Source organism: Populus nigra, chromosome 12 (assembly GCF_951802175.1).
Source record: "Populus nigra chromosome 12, ddPopNigr1.1, whole genome shotgun sequence".
NCBI classification, from domain to species: domain Eukaryota; kingdom Viridiplantae; phylum Streptophyta; class Magnoliopsida; order Malpighiales; family Salicaceae; genus Populus; species Populus nigra.
The window spans coordinates 3,163,187-3,189,380 of record NC_084863.1 but is presented as its reverse complement, the minus strand read 5'-3'; the positions used below and the strand labels follow the sequence as shown (position 1 = coordinate 3,189,380).

The window sequence follows — 26,194 nt, the reverse complement described above, 5'->3', positions numbered from 1 at the left end:
AAATTAATTTAAAAAATAGAAAAAAGAAAACTCAAAACAAAAAAGCAAACTAAAATTATTTATGTGCTAAAAAATAATGTCTGATTTTTTTTATTCTTTCTATATTTTTTAAAATTCCTCAGTTAATTATTTTAAAAAATAAGTAATCAAAGGCATTTTGGATAAAAAAAGAGGATGTTTTTGTAATGTGTTTTTTTTTTATCAAATCTTCAAACCTTTGAGTGAGTTCTGTAATTTCACAACACTTCAAAATAGTAATTGTAATTTATCCAAATCTTTTTAAGTTATAATATTTAAAGGATGAAGTTAAAATGTGCCTTAATTACGAGAGAGAAAGTCTTGATTATAAAGTGGGACAGAGGAGAGTCCATTCAATTGCCTTTTATGGGCTTTGTAGGAATGGGCCTTTCGTATGATTTAACTTGATTTTGTAAGCCCACGCCGTTTTGAAGGAAACCAAATCCCTACCCTTCCAACGGTCGAAAAAAACTGATAAACCACTCCTCTATACAAAACACACAAATCCCTCTCACTGTCTTCGAATTTTGCTTTCAAATTTCTCTAAAAAAAATCCTTCTAGAAAACCTCTCTCTCTCAAACAAACCCTAACTGTGTCTTAAAGCAGAGCATGAACAGAAATATTTCTCATCCAGTTTCACTTTTAAGGTATAATAATTCGTGCTCTTGAAATCTTCTTTTTGTAGGTTTGTTTTGTTTCTGTTCAATTTAAGGATTATTATTATTTTTGTTTAATTTCCAGTTTTAATTAGATTTTCTTTGTTAATGCTCTTTTATCCTCTATTTTGTTTTGTCCTAAACAAATCTGTACCAGTAATTTGCCACATGATTTTCAAAAAAAAAAAAAAATTGCCCATTTTTATTTCTATATCTCTAATCTAAGTTTAATTTATTTTTTTGAACACACAAAAAAAAATTCGTGGAAAGGAAAAAAAGTTAGATTATCTTAGAGACGGAAACTGCAATTCAGGCAACGAACCATAATTACTACATTTTAATATATTTTTTGTTTTTATATTTCTTGAATGAGTGTCTGATCCTCTGTGCTTCTCTTCTTTCATGCTTTATATTTTTTAAAAAAGACTCATGGTCATGAATTCCTAAAATCATAGGTTTAGTCTTGTTTCACTCTAATTTTCAAACTTTGTAGATGGTTTTAGAATTCGGTAAATGGGTATGCTTTCTGTTTCTTTCATGTTTAGTGATTTTTTGAATTTGGTGAAAAATGCCTACTTGTGCAGGAACATGACAACCGCCTTCAGGTTCTTCCCCAATTTCCTATATATTTCCTTTGAGGCATGTTGTATATATTTGGTTTAGTAATCAAATTTTCAGCTCAAGTAACAACCTACGTAATGATTCTTGTTTCAGAGTTTTCAAAATTATGTTCTATAGGTATATTGCGCTTTCGTTTCATATGAAAAAATTCATCGTAATCTTGTTGCCTATGTTTTCTGCTTTAAAGAAGACAGTAGACAGACAAGGTTGGGTTCAAGAATTCTGCTACAATAATCCAATTTGCTACCAGAAATGTTTTTCCTTTTGTTAAAGCCACCTAGCTCACACCATTAACCAACTCACTTGAGAAATAAATGTTTTGGATAGAAATCACCATGAATTGAATAGCATATGATTTATTTCCATGTATTCTCGGTGGTGTCATTGCAATCCTCATTTTTCATATCTGTAATTTGTTTTCCCTCATTTTTGTTAACATTCATGATAGTTCCCTGTCATATCAAAATGAAAAACACACACATAGTAACTTAACTTTCTTTGAGTGAAAGACAACCACAAGTTTGAATAAAATTCTGCACATCTGCCTGATATTCCAAATAAACTCTTTAAATAGAATTTCTTTACATTAACTAAATAGCTAAACTGACTCCTAAATTTCAGCTAGTCAATACCATGACTTAGCTATTATTCTGGAGGTGACTAACCACCTACGACTGAGCAACAAGACAAATTCAAAACAATAAATTAGAAAAGAACAATGCAATCTTGAGCTAAAAACTTGGGATTTTTTCTCAAGACCCTGGAGGATCTTCTCGGTGTATCAATTCAACACTTGTTATTTTTTCTTGCTTTTCTTTTCCCACCATCATACCTGGTATTGATTGGTGAATTAGAAAGTTGGTGCTACATTCTCACAAGTCAATAGATCCTCTTGCAGTAAGGGGTGCTGAACTTAACTTGCTGACTTATAGCATCATATCATTTGATAATATTGTCTTGGATGAATTGAATGAAAGTTTGAATGATCATGGCCAACTTGTATTCCCTTTCGTTTCAAATAATTGGTCTTGGTTGATCTATTTCCATGTACGCAACATCTTTAGGTAATCCAATTCTTGTATAGTAGCAATATCTTGCTTCTCCATTCAAATAGCTTGGATCACGGACAGCTTATTCATGATAATATTGGTTTCAAAGTTGATAAAAAAGGAATACTTTGTAGGCACCTTTAGTTTCTTTTCTGATTTATGAGCATGGTTGGATAAAAAAGCACATTGAAATGAAAGGTTCATGTTCCTTGATTTAGTTATTCATAACTTGCATATTGAGACTGGTCACATGATTCTAAATTTATGTTCCTTTAGCACTTCAATATCGTAGCCAACAAGTAAGAAAGACTTAGAGAAATGGACTTTGAAGATTAATTTAGAGAAAACTAAAGCTTGGGTCAGAAAATGTTACTTATGAATAAATTTCTTTGTAGAATGCAATGCAATTCGGGTAGCTTTTGTTAATCATCTGAGCAACTTTTAGAATCTTATTCGATTCTGAAAAAAAAATAATGAATACTTTCTGCTTTCTTTAGGCAATGAAAAATCAAATAACCAGCCAATATAATACACAATTTCACTGTTTGGGAGACTCAAGTTATTGATTGGGATGTTAATGAGCAACACATATTAAATGCTAAAAGATGTGTAATTTTTTTTGCATTCTACAATCCATTTGATCATCATTGTTTTGTGATTTTGCAATCATCTTTATATTGAAAAAGAATGTGGTGTTGATATCTCAAATCATGGATCGCAGTTCAATTTTATTTGGAAGAAATGCTGCAAAGACACTGACATGGAAAATGAACCTGAAACTCAGTAATGATTCATGCATGTGATGATAAATGAACTTAATCCTCCTGTTATAATGAAAAGAAAATAATCTTTTTTGTAGTCTGGTGTGAACCTTCAAGTTGCACAAAAAAATTATATGCTTGTGCCTGCTTTCACTCTAGCCTCGCACACATTTATTTCACATTCTTTAACTTGCATGAGGGTTTGACATAGGAACCAAAAGTGGAGGAAGATTGATACTCTTAATAAAACTTAATGCAGACAAACCAAACTGCAATCATATAATGAAGATGATATGCAAGGAAGTAAGTTTTAATAATCTCTTCGATTTTTCTAGATATGCAGAGGCTTGGGCTAGTTATGTAGGATAGCATTTTGTATGTAATCATTTCTTTATCTCTATATTTTCCTTTTGCCGAGTCTCCTCCTGATCATTGCCATAAAAAATCACTTCAACAATTGATTTACGGAACATGGTCTGTGACAAGATATACTCGGTGATTTCAACATCTATAAACATCATCTCTCGTATATTCATTACAGCTACAGATAGCATTTACCACGTCTTTCATTCTAATATTATTGCATTTTGATTCAATATCTTCTGGGGTTGTCTCCATCGACAAGGCTGTTGGGCTTAATTCTTGAAGAGTTAAAATGTAGTTTGTGCTTGTGTTTTGATGTTGCTTATTCAGAGTGTTGATGAGTCAATTCGAAAGCTGATGCTGAATTCTCACAAGTCAACGGATCTTCATGAGGTAAGGGGTACTAAACTCAACATGCTGACTTAGAAAGCATTATATTATTTGATAATATTGTCTTGGATGAATGTCTTGAATGAGAGTTTGGATGATCATGGCCAGCTTATACTCCATTTGATTTCAAATAATTGGTCTTGGTTGATCTATTTCCATGTATTCAATTGTGAAGTAGCAGGATTCTTGTTTCTCTTTTGGTTTCCCAATCACAAAATGGGGAGGAGGATTCCATAAGTGGAACTAGGATAATGTTACTGCTAGTGCCAATAACGTGTAATAATTTTATCTCGAATGGGTTGTAAATATTGGCCGCGTCGGGGCCTTGTGTGTTTGTGCTTCAACCAAGTCGATTATTTGAAACTAGTTATTGATTGGGCTACATGGTTTCGATCGAGCATGATGAGCCACTGGAGACACAGATGGAGAAAGGCACAGGCTGGGAAACTATCAACGTGTAGCCCGTCATTACATGGGATATAAGATGGCCATTTTTATTTTTTTTATTTTCCTGGCATGGTTTTAGCAGTGATAACTTGGAAACCTCATAGCTAGCATGATTTCACGGTCTGTAGATGGTTTAATTATGTGTCATGATTGAGTATTATTTATGTTTCGCATTATCTTTCACGGTCTATCCCAATTTTATTGTAAAGAAAAACCCATACTCTATGTTAGCATTTAATACTTAATGGGATGAATAGGTATCAAGTTTCCAACTTTATAGATAAAACTAGGTATCAAGTTGCCTTTTTTATTTCATTGAATTTTTATTTTATCAAAATCTTAATGGCTAAGGATCTTCTTAATTTTTCAAAAATCATACCTTAAGTTTTAATTGTCGAGAAATTTTGAATTGTCTTCATTTTTTAAGTATTGTAAAAATTATTAAAACTCTGATGTTTTTTCAAATACATTAAAAAATATCAAAGAATTTAGTTTAAACAAATTGAATTAGTAGTATGAGCTATAGTTTAAGATATATATATATATATAATATGTTTTTTTATTTGCAGCAAACCTGGGAAAATAAAGGAAAGAAATATGTGGGATATGAAAACAATTCTTATCAAGGTTACTAAAGTTGTTTAAGAATTTATAATAATATGTCAGTTAGATTATATATCATTTACACCCTTATTATTATTTTTCACTTGGGTTCTTTCTCAATAAAATTATCAAATCATGTTACATAATCTTTAAATTTTTCTTTAAGAGATAAACCAAGATTTTCAATTGAATAAATACTTCAAATGTAAACTATATTACATGTAAGCATATTATTAGATTTTTTGTTGTTTCTTTATCTTTATGACACCATATATATATAGACGTGATATAAAATGAATTTGATTTAAGAAGGAAATAATTGAAAATACATGAATTATTCTTCATATGTATATATAATTTAAATCTTGAATAGATTAAGACTTGATATACTCATATTTAAATACAAAAAGAATTGGGATGGTCAAATTGAAAGAAGATTTTTCTTATTTATAAATAACTAGATAATTATATCAGATCATCCTGCAATACGAGATATTTTACGTGTGTTTTACAAGTCTCAAGAAATATTTCAAAGTTAACATTTTAAGAAAAGTCACATAACATTTATATGATTTCTTTTTTAAAAAAAAGCCCACAGCATCCTTTATCCACATTTATTTGGAAAAAACACTAAAAACATGAATCAAAAATTTGAATAAAAAAAATTAAAGAGTCACACTCAACTAAGTTACAAAAGAAATAAAAACAGATTTAGATAATACAAAAACTCAAAATTAATCTAATATTTTTTAAATAAGAGTGGACTCTCAATCCAAGTGTGAGAAGAATTTTATGATACATCAACAAAAACAAATGGAGGGAAATTCAATGATTCCCTCCTCACAAAGAAATCACAAATAACTGTTCACCTAAAAAAATTAATTTTAATTTTTAATAAGTTTGTTTATCTTATTTTTATAATTTAAGTTGCAGGTTTGACTGGTTAATTCGATTTTTTTTTTTTTAGTTTCATCCTTTAACTTTTAATTGATTTGAAATTAAATTTTCAGTTTGTTTTCTGTGTGGTTATTCTGATCTTGTTACTTGGATCACAGGTTTGGTAGGTGAACTCGGATTAACTCAAGTTATTTTTTTGTGTCTTTTGTTTAATTGATTTTTTTCATTTTTATCCTTCAATATTGGATTGATTAAGAATTGAACCTTATAATTTGTTTCGACTTACTTTTTATGGAGTTATCACTTATCATCATCACATGATCCGGGTTACGGGTTTGACAAGTTAACTTAAGTTGACTCGAGTTGTATGTTTTTTAGTCTTTGTTTATTTGAATTTTTTTTTCAATTTCATCCTTCAATATTGGGTTGATTGGGAATTGAATTTTATAATTTGTTTCGATTTATTTTTTTATGGGATTATCCCGATCCCACGTTTCAAGTCACGGGTATTTTTAGTCAAACTTTATTTTTAACAGCCATTTAAGTTGTTTTTAAATTTATCAAGTTAATAATATCATATCATATCAACTCTTACACTATTTAAATTTTTCGTCTCCTAGAAAATAAGTTTGCAACCCTTAATATATTTTTACTTTAAAAAATAAATTGATTTGAACAGCAATACAGTGCGGTCTAAAGATATAAGTCATATCTAAAGAAATTATACAAGGTTATTCCTAAAATATTTCAACTCTTGTTTGACAATGTGATATGAACAATAGTTGTCAGCTACAGTCTGGTTCGCACCAAAAACCATACAGAAATAGCGTTGGGTTGCAGCAATAATTGACTCCTTTATTCTTCAAAACTTCTCTGCATGCATCTTATCTCATCAGAATATAGTTCCTGTTGCAATGCCTCCATCACCATATTGTATCACCATGTCCGCCTGTAACAAGATTTATTCCAAAGTAATTAATGCAATCTCATAATGTCTATAGGCTCTTCGCACGACAAATTGAAGGCGCAGAAGCCTTACTCCAGAAATTTTGAGGGTCCCTTCAGGTTTTTTTATTATTATTATTTTGAAAATGTCAAGAGAAATGTATCTAATATCACGTAGGTGAGGTATCACATTCAGGTCTATATATTCTGGCATTTTAATCTCCATCTGGCATATGAGAAAAGATGAAGGAAAAAACCCATAAAAAGAAACTTATAAAAACCTATAAATTCATAGTTGGAATCCCACAAACCTCGGGGTCATTAGAGTAAAACGGGGTCATTAGAGATTTATATAGTCATTAATTTTTAGACTCGTGGAATTAATTGAGATGTATATTTATTTAAAAAAAAAAAGGAAAAACCCATAAAATCGCATGTGCAATGGTATCCAAAGAACACACAGGGCCCGGCCTTGTTGGCTGGCAAGAATCAAAAGGCAACAATATCACATCCTTAAAAGCCACAATATATATAAAGACGGCACCCTCACCGAAATATTCAGCTTGAAAGAAATAGTTAAGCTGGAGAGATGATAGTAGAAGAAGTAGTTCCTCCAATATTACAGGTCGAGCATGACATTGCTGGTTGGGATATTAGACTAATACCAGAGGGTCTCCATATCTATGTGCATCGGCCTTTGTACACCCACCATGGTCAGTTCTTCCCTTCACTCTGACACTTCTCTCGTCAATTAATTTGTTCCAGGCTCCAACAATTTTTATCAAAAATATATACTTAATTTATGGCAGGGATATATATAGGCGATGGGAAGGCCATTCACTTCGTAGGCCCAAAAGCCGGACCCACAAGGGCTTGCAAAAAATGTGGCTTCTCAAGAAATACGGGCCATGGAGTGGTGGAAACTTGTCTTGAGTGCTTCCTCGACGGAGGATTCCTCTGTCGATATAATTATAATGTGCCCAGAATGATTCTTAGTATCACTTCTCATACCATGTGCCCTAATTGCACCACCACTGAGAGATCGAAATCGGGGAGTGAAATTGTTGAGACTGCAAAAGAAAAGTTGAAAGAAGGTTTCGGCAAATATAACCTCCTGTCTAACAACTGTGAGCACTTCGCAACATTCTGCAGTACAGGAACTGCCTTCAGTCAGCAAGTTAAACATACAGCAGCACTTGCTGCAAGCCCTCTTCTGCCGCCAGCTCCTCTTTTGCTTATGTTTTACAGGAACAACATTTAAAGACTTTGAATGTTAGAGGATGACACGCGGGAAAAAACCATTTCAAGGGTCTGTGTAGCATCATAATTAGCAGCACTTCATCATCATACACTCTAGCATGCACGAAAACACCTGGCTATATCCAGGTCCCTCTCCCAATCATACAAGGAGAGGTTTGCACGTAGCTTGGTACAAGGCAAGCTTCGCATATAATAAAACCATTATAATTTATCTACTCTCCTCTTCTCTCTCGATATCATGTTCTTTACTTTACCAGTAGTGTCCAAAGAGACCTACGTGAGTAAACAGAGGAGCTCAAGGTTTTTTAAGGACTTGTTATGGCATCGGTTGGAAGTTTGTCTCGCGAAATACCTACAAGTTTAACATTTTCTCATGTATATTTGTGATAAAAAAATCCAAGCCACCCAAACCTCATGATATCTTCATCTAGCACTTATAGATCCTCCTCTCCTTTTCTTTTATTTTCTTCATCTTACTTTGATCCTCTAGAAATTGTAACACTCTCCATTATCAAATGGCATGTCAACTTCAAATGATGCAGTTTTTGTTCTTCTTTTGGTGTGTAATTTTTTTGTTTTCCTTCTTCATTTATCTTTATCTCCACTCTCACTCTGATAGCTTTTTGACACAAATTATAAAACTAAGATAACCTTATGAAAAATAAAATAAAATAAATTTTAAAACTTAATTCTTAATTAAATCAAATATTGAATAATAAAAAAAACAATTATATAAAAGAAACTTAATCAACCAAATTAATTCATAAAATCTACAATCTTGATCACTAAAATAACCTAAAAAAACAAAAAATATATACAAAAACTAAATTCAAAGCTCAAAAAATAAAGAACAAATATTAGGAAGGGAAGAGGGATTTCATTGAATTAAATTAAATGGGTTTCAAACTTCCTTTTTGTAAAATAGAATTGAAGTTTGCAAGGTCCGGTCTGCTGGGGAAAAATTGTGGTGGATGAAATTTCAATTCCTAAAATACCTTTTGAATTGAACGATCGAGAGCAGAAAACCATCAGTTCATATAGAAAAGGCTAACTAGAGAACGAACCCATCAAAATTGGTTCAGCAGTCACCTATAGCCCGTTTGGCGATGGTGCTTTCGCCAAAATTTAAATATTTAAAGTGCTGAATTTAAAAATAAATTTTAAAAATATATATATTTTTTTAATACATTTTCAAATAAAAAAACATTTTAAAAAAAATCAAAACAAATCGAGAAGTCCAATTAGCCAACCATTTAAACAAAGGTCCAAGAAGAACATGCAGATATGCTCAGAGAAGATTACAGAAAATTAATGAGCTGCTCCATTCACAAAAAAAGTACCTTGATAGTGAGTTCCAACAACTGCCCTTTTCTCTACAAAGCACACACAATCCACAGGACCAAAAGGCAAGAACAAAACTAAGATGAGTTACTGGAAGCCAATGTACCTTAATAGTGACAATTTTCGTCCACAAATGAAGCTATCATAGAAGAGTCGAGCATATGGCTGAAGTTGCACAAGAATTTAAAACATTCTATTGGCAACGCCATGTGGTCCAAGCATAATGCACATGAAGAATCTAACTTAGGTAATTTGTCTAGCCAAGAATCTAGAGAAATGCAAGGTACAACTACAGCATGCTTAATTGATTATTTGGTGATAATATCATATCCAAGTTCGCAGAGGAAACCAACTCAGCAAAGAACAAGTCATATCAACGAGGGAACCAACTCAGAGCTGCTGCCTAGTAACCATAGTTTGCACCATACATTGAACCATATCCCCCAGCATGGCCGGTGTGTTCTGGATTGGATGGTGGAGAAGCATACACTGAACTGTGAGAATAAGGATTGTAACCTTGGTCTGCGGCCCCACCTGTTTGAGGCTGTGCTGGGGCTCCAGCTTCAGCCATGAAATTCTGCAATAGAAGAGTACACCATCAGAATCCAATCAAATGCATATACACTATAATTAATGCAAATCAACAGCTGGGATCTCCAGCTACCGTATTTGGCCCAACTATTAAACAAGAGATTGCTTATATTAGAAAAACAGAAAATTTTCTTTCTATAAATGAGAATAAGAATGAGTCAACATCAGCAATTTCCATCTAGTAAACGATCACCCGAACCAATCACTATGCCAAAAGAACAATTTTTAAACCACTTGGCTGGCGTTCATCATCCATCAGAACTTCAATCTTTTTTCCTGCTCTGTCTTCTTTCATTGAACTTGTCATTCTAGGTGGAAAATATATGGTGCAGCATCATACCATGAAACTACATGCCACAACAATCACTATCTAGTAAGCCACATAATCTTGGTCACAGGCTCCAATTCAAATGATGGAGACCTGATTAAAATAACACCTCGGTGCACATGGATGTTTAAAAAGGAAATTGTAAAGTAGGTTCTTCCTATTATACAAAATGTTTTCCTATTTAGTGACAAAACATCCTGCATCAACTTCACTTTTCCCAACCTTGAAACACTAATCAATTTACATTTACATATACTCTCTGCAGAACAGATGCCATGAACCCTAACAAATATTTTATGACATTCCTAGCAGATACCACAATATGCAGCCTATAATGACAAGGTCCTGCCGCACAACCAGCAAAGCAAATCAGATATTATATTGTTCATTTGACAAACAACTCGTTATTTAGCTTCAGTTTGTAAACATCCTTATTAAACCTAAAATTAAATTTTATACTAAACATGAATAATTGTGGGATTATACATGATAAATAAATGCAAGCCTTGTCAAAATCTCATGCAAGCAATGCCCATTCATAAACAATCAGCAGTTTAGGAAAACATGTCACCCAAATAGGATACGTCTAGTAAAGAGAGGGGAAGATCAATTGAGCTAAAGCATGAAATATTGCCTGTATCAGCTGCTGAGCTGTTTGGACTTGAGAAGCAGTTCCACTGATTTCAACTGTCATTGCCCCAGGAACACCTCTAGTTTCTTGTATAGTAACAGTTGCCCCACTAGCACGTCGAATGTAGCTTATACTTGCACCAGCTGTCCCAATAACAGCATCAGCATATGATAATGGGATTTGCATTTGTTGTGTAATCTGCACAAGAACCCACAAAACCTGTCAGTCATTTTGAAACCTCAAAAAGTGCTGATAAGTGCCAGAAAGAAACACAAAATGAGATTATTTGGCTTGCAATCGAATAAAATAGAACCACGTCATTTGCAATAAAAGAAAAGCCTGAGAAATATTACAAACCCATCCCAACCAAAAATAATAACATATAATACCATGGAAAAATGATTGCATAAATCTTCTGCATGTGATTTGTATTAAAAGGTCTCTAATTCCACTCCATCAAATCTGGGATGTAAAATTACTATATGATATCTTTTATGGAAAGCTATAGCAGTGGGCAAAGCTCCCCATGAGAACTACACAACCCTTGCCAACCTCAAGAAATTGTGAAAAAGGAAAAGAAAATCGAATCAAATGTTTACATAGAACATCCAGGGGGGTGGGTGGTGGTTGGGGGGGGGGGGGGTGTGGTGTTATCGGCATGTCATCCCACATCCCATCTCATTCTCCAACATAAAGGTGCTAATAGCATCTCGAATTTCCTTCAATGAGATGGATGAGGGGGAAGGAAAACAAAGAGAATAAAAGAACCTGTGTGATCATTGATGGTGCAGCTTGGGCATTTGATGAAGCATGGCTACCCATGGGAGCTTCTCTTCCATATGCAGATATACCCTGGTGAGGTTGTTTTTCCATTAGAGGTGGCATGTCAGCAGGAGGGTAGTAATTGTCAAGCTGTCGCGGAGGTGGCATATATTGGGGATTTTGTCCATAACCAGGTCCTCCACCATGATTTGGAGGAAGGGGTTGAGGTGGACCCCATGATTGATGTGGTGGCATCTGCTCCATTGAAGGATTCGACATTTGCATCTTGTAAATTATATAAATCAGAATTTCATCAGACCAGTCATGCCATAATAGGTAAAGTCATTCCAATCTTAATGAAGAGCAGCTTACTTGCATTTCAAATAACGGAATTATACTTCGGTCAACTAAAAACTTCCTGAGATGAGATGCAATTAACTCCACTGCTTTGTGCACTCCAGCTGCTTCCCCCAATACTTCAACAACCCTATCATCTTGAAGAGCAAAAACTGGAAGGTCTTCTGCAGCAGTTTGATAGAAAAAAAAATAGAGAGATTAGACATGCAGATAAAATTCAGAAATAAGTTGAGAGAAGTATCTGAATCCAAAGCATGAGGACTTGTAAAACAAAATGAACATACGAGGCATTAAGATAATCAATTATTAAGATGAGTTTCATAATAAACGGCAGAAGAGGGGTGAGGGCAAAACGGTCCACTAAATGAGTATCCTCAAATAATTTTGCCACACTTTTTTTTAGCAGAGAAGGTGGGACCTTAAAAGAAAAGAAAGGTAGATAGGTCAGATAGATGTTCCAGATCTTACAAAGGAATCATGAACCTCAATAATAAATTACGCAATCCAGAACCTCAGAAAAAAGAACTGCATGTGGTGGTCATTGATTAGGTATTGAAACTAACATCATCATGATACCACTATAAATAAACAACACTGATACAATGGTGGGTGGCAGAGGTGGGGTGAACAGCTGAGCTAGAGGCATTGTCGGTAATGGTGTGGTTGAGAAATTATAACAAATTGGCAAAAAATAATAAAGGCACATATTACAGAGGTAAGTAAAGAAGATGAAGAAATGCAAGGAACTCAGTTAATGATGGCCTTGGTTCACCCCTCCATTACTCAGAAACTTGATTTGTAAGTTTAGAGCATGACAACTACATATTTCAGATAGTTTCTATTTCCAAAGAACTTGGTTAATTTGCCATTACTGAATTAGTTGCAATTATAACACAATGAGAAAAAACAGCACTTGAATCCAGTAAAGCATAATTGACAAAACATGATTTTCTAAAAAATGGAATGAATTGTAAAAGACAGCCATTGATTATGGCTTCACCATGACAAACAGCAATAGCTTAATTCAAGAAAACAGATAACAAAATGAATTTTGAATCATTTCAAACTCAGAAGCGAAAGGGAAAACCTGCACCAAGAACTCTAACTATGCAAGTCGATGCCTCTTGGATGGATTTAACGGTTCCTCCTTGTTTTCCTATCAAACTTCCAGCTTGTGAGGCTGGTACTAGCAGCCTTGTTGAAACCTTAGCTCCACTGGTTGGTGGAGTGTTAGAAAAATCACTGTCCAAACCATCAATAATGCGTTTGTGAACCCTCAGTAGGCCATCCATAGCAGGAGGAAGAGAGGAATCAGGCTCCTCCTTGGCAGATACCATTACCTATATAACAAAGTTAGTATAACAAACCAATGAAAAAAATTATGACTCGAGTCCAAGAACACCTCAAGGGAAGAGGAAAATGAAATGAGATGGAGCAACAAGTGAGAAAATAAAAAATAAAAACAATGAAACAACTCTTTCTAAATAACATTTCAAACAATATGGCATCCCATTGTATGAAATTTTACAACTATATTAGAGTTTCACCACAACCATTGCCTGTTATTCCCCTATTCTCCTCCTCTAGGGAATAATGAGTCCTCAATTTTGTTGTCAAAATTCAATAGCGCATGCACTATAAATTCTCCACCTGCTCCTCTGTTTGCCATGATGTCAAATCTAATGCAACATTTGATCATTTTCTCCTCCTAACATGTAACTAAGGGTTACTCTTACACTTCACTTAGATTTGATTCTTAATTTTTTTAACCAATAAAAATAAAAAACATAATCATGGATTGACAAGTTTCAGTGTATTATTTACTAAAGTTGACCAAATTTTTTGTTGCTTTTACTGTTTAATCGTGGAAGTATATTATGACAAAGTTAGATTAGCACTTTGATGTTAACATCTTCTGCATCCTCTAATGTTGATTAAAACACGTTCCCTTGTGGTGTTTACAAGCTGCGGCAGAAATCAACCATGCAGTTTCTGAAGTTACCAGAAAGATTGCAGAGCTTCGTGGAACTGTTGTTCGTGTAATATGTCTGTATATTCAAATCAACTTTTCAGCACTTTGCAATGCTCAATGCTGATCCCAGCAATCTGGATCTTTGGTTCTTCAAATTTGGGATCCTAATGATGGTTGATACATTGCTTAAAAAATTGCGGACAGAACCTGCACACATTCATTTGTCATTGCAATAAAAGTATTTCTGTTATACTTCTCGATTTCTTCTGACGAGGCTTCCTTTTTGTCTTCTTTTCAACTACGCAAACTTTTACAATAATGATTCATTCAAAGTTAAATGATCATATCTTAGGTTCTCTTCAAAATTGATTTCTTAATTCCCAATCAAATGTTGTAGCTTTAAAGGGTGACAGAATAATAAGCGATATTTCCGAGAACTCTCCCTCTTAATATCATTGCAAGGTACAGATAGATACATAACTTGGATATCCATAAAAAACAAATGACTGCCATGAAAAATACTACACAGTGGCAAGAACACAAAGGGTTGGATGAGAAACAGTTGAATCAGATATCCAAACAATTATAGATCAGAACTGTGCCACTTGCACAGATTTTAATTTGGTTTACAAATGATGCATAGAAGCTTTACAACCTCAACTTGAAATGTGTGTTTTAATTATCAGTTCCATTTTCTTCTATGTTTTAATAATTAGAAAACTCCTTAATAGAAGTTATATTTACAGCTAAGGAGAAATTTATAAGCTTAAAAATTTATCAATCTCTTTGAAAAGCTAGCTTCTTTGTTATGGGCTTAAGTCAACACATAAAATTAAGCTTGCCTTATCAATCTCTCTTCCATAAACAAGCTTCCTTTGTAATTAATATAGCTCAAAGCACAGATTGATGATCATGTGATCCATTCACAAACAAGTTTTAGTAGCAACCGCCAAATTCCTATTAAAAATATCAGACGCGTTATAGATAGATGGCCAAACTTGTAATATTACAACACAACCAGCTAACCCTGAGAAAATATTCTGCAATGCCTGAAAATTGCTTCCATGTTCCAAATTATCAATTTCTTAAGAGGGAAAGGAAAACATGAAAAGAAAAGAAAAACAAAATTAAAGCATGCTATGATAGATTCAGTTGATATATGAATGAAATATCAACGGAGGTCTAACCATCAAACACTTTGCATCAACAAATTATTTCCAACCATCCTATTTCTATATTTTCCAGATAACCTAGTTGCGCAAATAAAAGAGAAGAAAAACTTACAGCTCTTTCTGCTGTCCCTGGAGGACCATCAAGTATCTTAATGCGTGCTCTTGTCTCCTCGACTATCTTTTTAATGAACTCCCCTTTACGGCCAATGATACTGCCTACTTTTTGAGCAGGAACCAACATCCGAAACACACTCTCTCCAGGCCATCCAGGCCACCTCTTCTCACCACCTCCAGAGACTGTATCCTCATCATGTCCTTGCTTTGAAGCCTCATTATTTTCAGGCACTTGATCTATAGCATTATCCATGTCATGGTTCACAGGGTGATCCACATCATGGTCTATAGAAGGATCCACATGATGGTCTGTAGGGTGATCCATGTCATCATGCTCTACTGCCAATCCAGGACCTGTGATGTGATCCACACCATGATCTACAGCATGATCAGTGCCATGATCCAATCCAAGGTCAGTGGAGTCCAAACCATGGTCTACAGGATGATCAACACAGTCAGCAGCAGGATCCACACCATGAACTGCAGCGTGATCCACTTCATGCTCACCAATGCCTTGATCAACATCCGCCATGAGATATGCACTGTAAGAAAGCAAGAACATAGTTTATAAACCCAACTATCCAAATTATATAGAAGAAAGAAAAAGGTGTAAGAATCCTTAAATCAACAAACTCTCAACACCCATGCCTTCAATTTCCAATATAAACAAAATGGTGCAAAAAGAATCTAATAAAAAGAAGGGAAAGTTTTCCACAACCTGGAGCCATAATACAACTGCAGGGCATGGAAGGTCAAGAAAAAGGCAAGAATTATAATGACTTCCATAAAACAACTAAGTTAAAGGGCCACATATACAACCTGAACAAGGGCCACTCATCAACGCCACAAATACTACTACTTACAGGAACAAATGATGAAATTATATATATACATAATAGTTTGTGGGCCCACACTATGCCGCGGTCTAGAACATTTTTTTCATTAAAAAAAAAGACGCTCGAGTGAAGCGAGCGTGTTTTAAAAAAGTTTTAAGAAAATGCAACTCGAGGCATAGAACCAACTGAAAAAAAAAACAAAAAGGATGATACATGGACCAACTTTAAAAAAAATCACAATAACCTACAAAAAAAAAGGGTAAAATAAAAAGCTAATGAAGTTAAGATTTCAACCAATCAAATGTGGAAGAATAAAAGTAAAAAGGAAAAGACAAAAAAAACAACCTAGGTCAACCTTACCGAACATGCCAAATTTGCAAATCGTGTTATGAGATTGGGATAAACAAATAAAAAAGACTTGTAATTGAATTCCAAACAAATCCAATGTCGAAAAATAAAATTTAAAAAAGGGTCAATTAAAAAAAAATAAAAAACCAAGCAAACCAAACTCTGTGATCTGGATCATGTAAATGAGACAACTGAATAGAAGGCGGGCCTACAAACATCACACAACTCAAATCCAAACAACTTAATGTTGAAGGACAGAGCATAAAAAATATTAAATTTAAAAAAAAACAACCCTAAAAAAATTAAGCCAGCCCACAAATTTTATAGTCTAGGCGATGGGACCAGTATAGACAGATAAAAAGAAAATACAAGGCCTAAACTCAAAAAACCATAACCTCGAAAGAAGGAACCAAAAAAAAAAATTACCAACTGATACAATGTTGAAGGATGAAAACAGGAATAAAAAATTATCAATTTAGAAAACTTCCCAAAATAAATCCAATAAAAAACAAGAAATAAAAAAACTCAGGACAACCTATAGCAGACAAATAAAGAAAAACAGAAATCTAATCACTAATGATATAAATGATGAATGATGAAATTAAAAAAAAATCAGTTTAAAAGAAGGGGAAAAATTAATCATACAAACTAAGCATACCTTCTAAACTCGGGCTAAGATCTCAAACTCCCAACCCATTATATACTAGACTTGGATTGAATCAAAAAGTTTAATTCTCAACTAATTTAATATTGAATACCCAAAGTAAATCCAACAAATAACAATAATAAAAAGACCTGAGAAAACCCAGGTTATTTTCAAAATAAATAATAATCCTAAAGAAAGCAAATAAATAAAATTAACGGAACTCAATCTCCAATTGGATAAATATTGAAAAATGAAACTTAAAAAATATAAGCTTAAAGAACAATGAGGAAAAAAAAGAAGCAAATCTAGCTAAACTCTCAAACCTAAGTTAATCCCTAAAACCCAAAGCCCATGAAATCATAGACTCGGACTCAGTTAAGAAACTCAATTCCCAACTAATCTAATGTCGAATAATAGAAACGAAAACAATATCAATTTAAAAAATTTATTAAAGCAAAAAAAGAAGAACAGGGATCAAATTTGACAAGAAATAAAAAAACTTAAAAAGAATGAAATTGTAAAAAAAAATATTTAAAATAAAATAAATAGCAATCAAAAGAATATGAACTAAATTCAAAAAATTAATAAATTAAAGGAGATGAAATTGAAAAGGAATTATAATTTTACAAATTGTTTAAAAAAAATATTCTAGATATTGAAGAACATAATCAAAAAAAATTATCAATTTAAAGAATTAGCTAAAAAAACCCAACAAAGAATGACATATGAAAAGGACTTGAGATAACCAGGGTCATTTTCAAGACCAGCGAAAAATTTTACATAAAGCAAATGAATAAAAATAATAGAACTCATTTTCTAATTGAATAAATGTTGAAGGATGAAAAAAAAAAGCTTAAGCAAAAGAAAAAAAACAAACAAACTAGACACAAACCTCTTAAACTTGGTCTAATCTCTAAAACTCGCAACCTTTAAAATTTAAACCCGAGTTCAATGAAGAAACTTAATTCTCAACCAATTTAATGTTGAAGGATAAATCGTGAAAAAAAATATAAATTTAAAAAACTTGTCAAGGTAAAAAGATAACAATAAAAAAAAATAGAAATCAAGTTTGATAGGAAAAAAAACACGAGAATGAGATTGAGAAAAAAAAAAACAATTTAAAAAAATCTCAAACAAAATAAATAGCGATCCAAAGAATATTAACTAAATTTAAAAAATAAAGAAAAGGTGAAATTGAAAGAGAACTCTAATTTTATGGATTACTGGCGCACACACCTCCCTCATCGTGGAAGGAGCATCGAGACCTTTTAAACGTCATCGTGGAAGGTGGGGTTTGATAACTGATTACCCTGCATGTGTTGCTCAAAGAGCATGGGGTCTGCCTACATGCTGGCACATGTCAACAAAGTTAAAAGCCCCCGAGTTAACTTGACATTAAGAAAAAAAATCATGATGAAAAGACCACAAAAAACCCTAAAAGATAGTTTTATCAATTTTGAGGTGATTAAGTAATTTAACGTTAATAAAAAATAAAAATAAAAACATAAGAACCCCTGGGCTTAAGCCATCCTTTTTTTTTTGGTCCGAGGGTATTTAAGTGATTTAAATGTTCTACAAAATTGAAAAAACTTATCTACCACAGATAATTTGGAAATTACATTGAATCATGGTAAAAAGACCCTCGAATCCTGCCCAAGGACAAATTTGTCAGATCACAATTCCATGAATAGTGTTGTGAGTCTAGGATACAGTACAACCTCCTCCTCCTCCTTTAGTTTTTTTTTAATTAATTTAATATTAATATTAATCCTCTTTTTAAGTTTTTTATATCCTTGCAGCGACAATCAATGCGGTGAAATCACTTGAAATGCAAGAGGCATGTGTTTAATGGGAGTCTGGCGCCGCTGTTATCACTAGCATTCGCCTATATACCTTACCCTGCCCCCTACATATTTGAGTTTAAGAAAACAGGCCTAGTTTCTTCTTTCTTTATTATAGATAACAGTTCCACTGCCAAGATTCCATGAATTCTTAAAAAAAATCAAACCCAATAACCCCTCATCAATATACAAACATACACACAAAAAACAACCAAAACAAAAACACGTATCTTATAGGATATATGGAAAACACGCCCAGGCAAATACCAAGCACTATATACTATTTCAAAACCATCCATAATAAACAAGAAAACTGCGAACCCTAATTCCTCAATCTGAAAAGGAACCCTTTTTGAGCAAGAAAAAAAAAAAGGAAAGAAAAGGTGCATAGGATCGTTAATCAACAAAAACCAATAAAAGGGTCATAGCCAAGCAACCTAAATGACTTGAAAACGAAGCATTAACGAAATAACCCAACAACAGTGATGCAAGATATAACACCTAAAACCCTAAAGAAGTACAGTAATAAAGCACCAAGAAGACGAGATTAAGCAGGAACTTACATTAAGAGACAAGCAGAAAATCTGGGTTTTGAAAAGCAGTGAAAGTTGGACAGAGTTGGTGGATTTTTTCTGTTTTAGGTATGGAAAAGTGTGCAGCATATACGGGTAGCGAGAGGGAGACAGAGAGACTGTGTTCTGTGTCTGAGGTGTGTGCGCGTGTATAAGAGGAGTTTCCGTTTTAAGGGGATTTTTGGGTTTTGATTTTGTGGCCCAGATAAAATCTTGAGTTTGCAATGTGGTCCTTGTTTTGACTGGAAAATGATGAAAATAACCCTAGTTGGGTTGGGTTATAACTTATATAATGGGCTAAACAGGAGCATACAACAATCTATACTGTCTAGACAATGAAAGATATAAATTGAGGACTCAGTTGCATGATTAGAGAGAGAGATTGTGATTGATAGGTGAAATTCTGGAAAGCAATAAGCCTACAATTCTGTTTGCAAATGGCACACTTCCATTCAGTTATCCAGAAAGAAATGCTTCATAGAAAACCTAATCTATTTGCCAGAAATGTTGTCTGCATGAGGTAGTCCTAGTCCTCAGTCTATTTGCCAGAAATGTTGTATGCATGAGGCAGTCCTAGTCCTCTGTCAACGTCCAGGACTGACTAGTTTAAAACTAAGTTACCTTTGTATAAATTTTCTTCAAAATCTGAATCTTTGACTAGATAGATTCATGATTTTATAATTAACTCTATATCTCTATGGAATCTAACACCTTGACTCATGCAGAAGACTCAGAGACTTAGTTAATGAAAGGATATTCCTCTGTCAACGTCTAAGACTCACTGGTCAATAGGGCATCCTGACTTGGAGCTACTGTCTAACTAAGGGTATGCTGTGTAAATGCATACAAAACTACTATAAACTTGAGTTTCTCCTTAAAAGGTGAGTGTTTGCCCATCAGGATTTACACGCTGTGAATTAGCAAATAGGTTCATATATCGCCAAACTGTTTATCCCTTGAAGGGCACTCTAGGTGTGTACGAGTAAAACATATCAGGAAACAACATTAAAAATCAGACATAAAAGATGTAGGATGACGATCTGTAAATTTCACAAAGAAATGAGAGGAACTAGGCCCCACAGTTCACCAAGAAGAGATAAACCATGCATGCTTAGAAATGATTGCGCGGATCATTACAAATGCTGATCAAGGCTGCAGCTTCTCTGATCACTTTCATCTTTATCACTCATTAGAAATGTAACCGGAGATTTCGATACAATCAAGATCAGCATATTGTTATTATTTAACAATGAACTAGATAATTTGCGGGAAAATGTTTTCGCTAATGGATCTAAACATTGCTTACAAAAGAGGAGAAAAACGGTTTCGCTGATGGATCTAAAAGAATGAAAGCATCCCAAGCAATGAAGCAGATGTGAAAAAAAAAATAGCAGTGAACTTTGGGTTGGAGGAAGCAATAACATGATTTCCTTTGCACAGATATTCAAAAAAAAACTGGATCTAACAATAACAAACATGTTTGCAAACTAAAGCATGCATGAGTTGAACTAAAAATGAAGAAAACAATTACTATTGATAGCCAAATCATGGACAGCATTAAGATCTAAACATACCGAATGTAATCCTGAAAATTCATTATTGATTGCGAAACTTCTATCGTAACGCTTATTGAAACCTCAAACAGAACCTCAACGGCGGCGCAGCAATTTCCAAACACTATACCTAACAAATTCTTAGCAAAAACTAATTTCAGGTCAAGAAAAGGGATTCCAATCCTTAAATATAAGTCAGCCGATTACACATGTTCATGCATGAATGACAGATATGGTTTCATTCATGAATTAATTACTATCCATGTATGACATATATGGCATTGTTAGAGAAAATTTATGATGGTCAAATCCTGACCAAACATTTTACTATTTCTTACCATCTGTAAAGTGAAATTGTGCGCGTGCCGCACCTAGTTCCCAGATCATATCAGATTTACTGTCCCAACAATCCTTTTATATAGAATAGATTTTAGAAGTAAATTTAGCAGAGATTAGATGCTCACACAATCCTTTAAATGCAGATTCACCGAAAGAGTACATGTGAACAAAGAAACAGTATAATAACATTTATGATCTCTACAGGTGTATAATCAGAGCAAAGAGAGGCATATATATAACTGCAACGTCCCACTATGCCACAGTCTCTCTACTCCTAAATTATCCATGATAAAATACTTAATGAAAAAATAAGTCCCTGCCACTATTAGGCAGATGGAAAATAAAAAAGTGGATACAGAACTACAACAAGAGAGCATCAAATTTCCTTCACTGTTTCTCATCATCCTTATTATCTTTCGCTGCCTCCTCCTCTGGAGCTGAACTAACAGCATTCATCAGATTATCAAATTTCTCCGACTTCTCCAACACAATCTCAATCTAGAAGTCAAGGAAAAATAATCAATCAGTTACCATAAAGAAAAGGATAATAAGAAAAATTCGTTATTAATTATCATACATGAGAGGATGATGAATCAAATTAAGATTCATAATGAGATTAACCATACCTTAGCCTTCTGAATCTGTCGTCCTTTGTTTTCATCTTTCATGCCAACAGTAGATGTCAAAACCTCTGTTTGGTCCATAAATAAAAATGTTACAAATCAGATATCCTCATCATGAATACAAGACTCGGTATTAGGAGGAGGAAATTCTTACTCTTCTCGATGGCCAGTCCATTGTTCTTCAAAATCTCAGCAATTGTAACAACTGTGGTGATTGCTGTAATAAAATGAAAAATAATTTTTAAACAGACATGATAACCACAATACAAAGTTATTGTTTCCTTCCATCTCTTACAAAGATTTTCCGCTACCTCTATGGAATGGATTTTTGTTTAAAACCAAAAACAGTTCTTACGCTAACATGATTGTAAATGCATTTTACATAAATCATTTTCAACTGTTCATTAAAAATGCTCTACATTCGTATGGTCCTGATAAACCAAAGCTTAGAGAACCATTTTAGCAACTCCTTCTTTGGTCCTGTTACACTCATGTCTCTACGGTATTCTTCATGATACAACAACAATTGCTCAATACCAGCTCATACCATTCCGTAGACTGTTAATGGCTTATTGTCGGCAGAAACTCCACCAGAAAGACAAAACTACCACTCCATAGACATATAAGAAACATAACAAAACTATGAGATGTGGCTTTGTAGAACATACCCATGCCCAAGGCGGAAAGCTCGACCTCATTATACTGCTGCATGTACCTCTGCAACAAAATCACAATGCATGATTAAAATTAAAATAAAAATCATAAACACAGATCCAGGAGCTGTACAATCTAAAGGAGTATACGAGTCTTAACATTATAATGTTCACATGATCAGTAAACGTTAAGATGTCCTATTAAATCACATTGTAGGCATGATTTTCTTGTAAGAATGACACCACTTCCGCATTAAAGAAGAAAAGGAAAATAATAACAAAATAATCTCAATTGAATTATTTAAGTTTTGTCTACTATCCCATTTCAAAGAGTTGTACCAGATGGATAACCACATAATTAATCCTAACATACGGACGAAGAAGGAAAACTTTAAATCCACTTAAAAAGGATCTAACCACGATTCTTTTATCATATAATTTAAGAGATCTATGACCAGAAAACAAAACCATTTCTACAAGAAAAGTAAAAACAACTCATCTATATATAGGCAGGAAAGTTTCAGATGAGCTATATATGCTATAGCAATTGAATGGCAGTAAACTAAAAAGCAGGAAGCTTTTTTTTTTTTTTTGCTACAGAGAGGCATTTACTTGATGCTCCAAAAATTCCCCCATATCAGAATCTAAAACCGTAAAATTTATTGATCACAGAACAATGGAAATGTTGAGCAAAGACACACAAGACTTGATCACTTGAATGATATTGGTAGATTAAAACAAATCCAATAAGTTCAAAAGATAAATTGAATTGTTTTTAATAAAATAGAAGTATACCAAAACAACTTTTCTACTTAAAATGCGGGATTTGATTATGATCCATAAAAAGTATAAAACTAACTTCCAAAGATCCTATCAAAAGGAAAAGGAAAAGGAAAAGGAAAAAAAATTCCAAACAAAAACATACATGAAAAGATAGAAACAATCAAATTACACATTAATAAATTATACATTATACCAAAACATAAAAAAAACAAAATTAGCAATCCAAAACGTACATTATTGAAAACAAGAAAAGACTACCCAGCAAAGAAAAAGTGGGAACCTTGGCGAGATTGACATAAAAGAAGAGAGGTTTCTTGGTGTTGGACACTTGAATCCTGTTCTTCTTTTGCTGGGCAAGTGCGATTGCTGTGTCATTGTTGACTGTTTCTGTTGTTGGCGTTGGCGTTGGCGTTGGTGTTGGAGTGGGTGCTACAGCCACAGTCTCCATCGTCATTATGTGATCACTTTCTTTCTTTATTTCTTTCTTTGGATCGATGACCTTCTTCTTCTTCTTCTTCTTCTTCTTCTCCTTCTGGTCTGGTAATAGTAATGTTTGTTGTGTTGTTTATAGAGCGGGAAAGTTGGGTGGTGGAATGTTAAGGGGGAGAGGAAAACCGTTATAAATAAAGGGGCGTGAATTTTGGGTCTGTGGCTATTGAGGATTCTGACATTTGTTGGGTTTTTAGCGGTTCTTGACATGGTAAACACAGAAATAGCAGGCTTCTGTATTAGTGCTTCTCGTTAATCCCTTCTTTTTATTTATATATATTCTTTTGGATAATTAACATTAACTATTGATGTTAAAATAAAAAAAATTGTTAATATTTATATTATTTAATCTGACCCAACATATTAAAGACAAATAATATAGATATTATAGGTGAAAATAAGTCAAAACTTGAGATATTAATGTTACGAGTCGGTTAGTTGATCAAAATTAGATGGTCAAAATTTTTTAAACCTGGTTAGCTCAATCTAATTTGTATAGCTTATATAGCCAATCAACAAATAATCTAACCTCTCAAAAAAATATTTACACTTAATTAGTTTCCACCACTCCAATTAATTTTACAAAACAAAGGTCAAATAATAACTTTTGACCACTTCAAGGTTAAGTTTTGGATTAATTTATTGAGCTCGAATTTTAAGTTTAATTAAGCTCAACTCATAAAAATTAGTAATATAAGACCATATAATGGATATTTATAATATCTACATAAAAATTAGTCTAACCCAATATATTCAAGCCCATTCAAATCCAAAAAAACCTAAATAAGTTGAATTTACAATTTATAAAATATCATAAATTAGATTGGATACAATTATAAACTCAATCCTGACCCAACTATATCCATAAACACCACCCAACATTAATATTAATATTAAAGAATAAATTGAAAAAAAATATATTGTACATCTCTTTACCAAAATTTCCATCTTTGGTCCCTAAAATTTTTATCTTTTCATTTTAATCACTGAATTTTATTTATTTTCATTCACATCCTTCCAAGTCATGTGACATGGTTTTATTTCTTGATATCTACTTCAGTTTATATATTCTTGCATGTCTAATTTGTTGTTAAATATTTCAACGTTAAATTTGAGACTAATTTTATAAAATATAATTTCATGTTATTCATAAAACCAAAATTAAAATATCAAGAATCAAAATTGACATTTCAAAAAAATATTCCACATGTTTGTTGTCTTAAAGGTGCAAAAAGGTTCAATTTAGTCCCCCAAGATTCACTGTTTTCATTATTTGATCTTTTTTTAGAATTCTTATATTTCAGTCTCTTTGTTCATTTTTTTTTTCATTTCAATCCTTGAATGTTTAAAGAAAATAGAGAAAGTTGTTGAAAATAAAAAGAAAAAAAAGAGAGAGAAAGTTCTTATATAGTCAAATTTCAGTGGCCAATAATTATTATTTTAGTGATTTTGGATTAATCTTTAAGAGGAGAGCTCAATAAATGTTTACCTTCAATGATGCACTACAAGGCTGATCAATGTTAAAAAAATAATAATTTTGATTTGATTTTAAGCTTTTTTTCCTATTAAAATGAGTTCTGTGGTTAGAAATATGGTTTTAAAGTTTTATGTTATAAGATTTTTCATATTTTTAGGTCAAACAAGATTGAAATTTAGGTTTTTACAATCCAGGAGTTTCTTTAATTTTTTTTATCACTCTATCTCTAGTGGTTGAAAAATAATGCAATTAGATAACATGTTTGTTTGTTCTTTTTGAAATAAAAAAATATTTATAAAGGCAAATGATACTTTGTTTATTTCTTTTGAGTCGTATGTACAAATTAGATTTTTAAATAATTATGTATGAAAATAATATACTTGATTTTAAAAAAAATATCTTTATAAATATTTAATATAGATAAAACATCTATTAATTATATTTTATTATAAATTTTATATGGTTTTTCTCAAATTTTGTATTTTTTTACATTTCTCCTTGAAATCATTGATTTATTATTTTCCTTTGTTTTTCATTCAATTTTTTTAAAAACTAATAGGATATTTTTTAATTCAAAAGGTATTATTTCTGGAAAAAAAAAAAGAAATGTTTTTGTAATAAAAAAACATTTGTCATGGGGATATCTCAACTAAATGTGAAAAGAGGTAAAAAATTTAGAATAAAAATCGTCACTTAGTCTTATCATAACCAAATATCCTAATTGGATTTCAGAGAATTTTAGGTAAGGCTCTAGT

The 26,194-nt window shown here is 32.8% G+C and overlaps 3 protein-coding genes and 1 long non-coding RNA gene across 8 annotated transcripts; 2 read left to right on the top strand and 2 right to left on the bottom strand.

Annotated features, from left to right (window-relative positions):
• Nucleotides 1-484: 484 nt before the first annotated feature.
• On the top strand, nucleotides 485-4,482 carry LOC133669356 (uncharacterized). Of its 2 annotated transcripts, XR_009833886.1 has the most exons (3): nucleotides 485-666; nucleotides 1,260-1,280; nucleotides 3,800-4,482. It is a non-coding gene; the product is annotated as an uncharacterized LOC133669356 (long non-coding RNA). The 2 variants fall into 2 exon arrangements; XR_009833885.1 differs by having other exon boundaries at nucleotides 1,260-4,482.
• A 2,808-nt stretch (nucleotides 4,483-7,290) lies between these two features.
• LOC133669355 (protein LEAD-SENSITIVE 1-like) lies at nucleotides 7,291-8,565 on the top strand. Of its 2 annotated transcripts, none has more exons than XM_062089455.1 (2): nucleotides 7,291-7,464; nucleotides 7,573-8,565. In XM_062089455.1, exons 1-2 carry the CDS (start codon nucleotides 7,341-7,343, stop codon nucleotides 8,010-8,012), a joined length of 564 nt encoding a protein of 187 aa, XP_061945439.1. In that variant the 5' UTR covers nucleotides 7,291-7,340; the 3' UTR covers nucleotides 8,013-8,565. The 2 variants fall into 2 exon arrangements, with proteins under 2 accessions (XP_061945439.1, XP_061945438.1); XM_062089454.1 differs by having other exon boundaries at nucleotides 7,296-7,464; nucleotides 7,561-8,565.
• A 744-nt stretch (nucleotides 8,566-9,309) lies between these two features.
• LOC133669911 (flowering locus K homology domain-like) lies at nucleotides 9,310-19,677 on the bottom strand. Of its 3 annotated transcripts, XM_062090241.1 has the most exons (8): nucleotides 19,514-19,676; nucleotides 18,346-18,459; nucleotides 15,278-15,821; nucleotides 13,109-13,361; nucleotides 12,037-12,185; nucleotides 11,671-11,949; nucleotides 10,906-11,100; nucleotides 9,310-9,929 (listed from the first exon to the last, which is right to left on the bottom strand). In XM_062090241.1, exons 3-8 carry the CDS (start codon nucleotides 15,809-15,811, stop codon nucleotides 9,756-9,758), a joined length of 1,584 nt encoding a protein of 527 aa, XP_061946225.1. In that variant the 5' UTR covers nucleotides 15,812-15,821; nucleotides 18,346-18,459; nucleotides 19,514-19,676; the 3' UTR covers nucleotides 9,310-9,755. The 3 variants fall into 3 exon arrangements, with proteins under 3 accessions (XP_061946225.1, XP_061946226.1, XP_061946224.1); XM_062090242.1 differs by lacking the exon at nucleotides 18,346-18,459 and having other exon boundaries at nucleotides 12,037-12,182; nucleotides 19,514-19,677; XM_062090240.1 differs by lacking the exon at nucleotides 18,346-18,459 and having other exon boundaries at nucleotides 19,514-19,675.
• Nucleotides 19,678-21,577: 1,900 nt separating this feature from the next.
• On the bottom strand, nucleotides 21,578-24,184 carry LOC133670230 (uncharacterized protein At2g34160-like). Its single transcript, XM_062090745.1, has 5 exons — nucleotides 23,754-24,184; nucleotides 22,706-22,754; nucleotides 22,192-22,254; nucleotides 22,041-22,105; nucleotides 21,578-21,912 (listed from the first exon to the last, which is right to left on the bottom strand). The coding sequence occupies exons 1-5, from the start codon at nucleotides 23,925-23,927 to the stop codon at nucleotides 21,802-21,804; spliced, it is 462 nt and encodes a 153-aa protein (XP_061946729.1). The 5' UTR covers nucleotides 23,928-24,184; the 3' UTR covers nucleotides 21,578-21,801.
• Nucleotides 24,185-26,194: the final 2,010 nt, after the last annotated feature.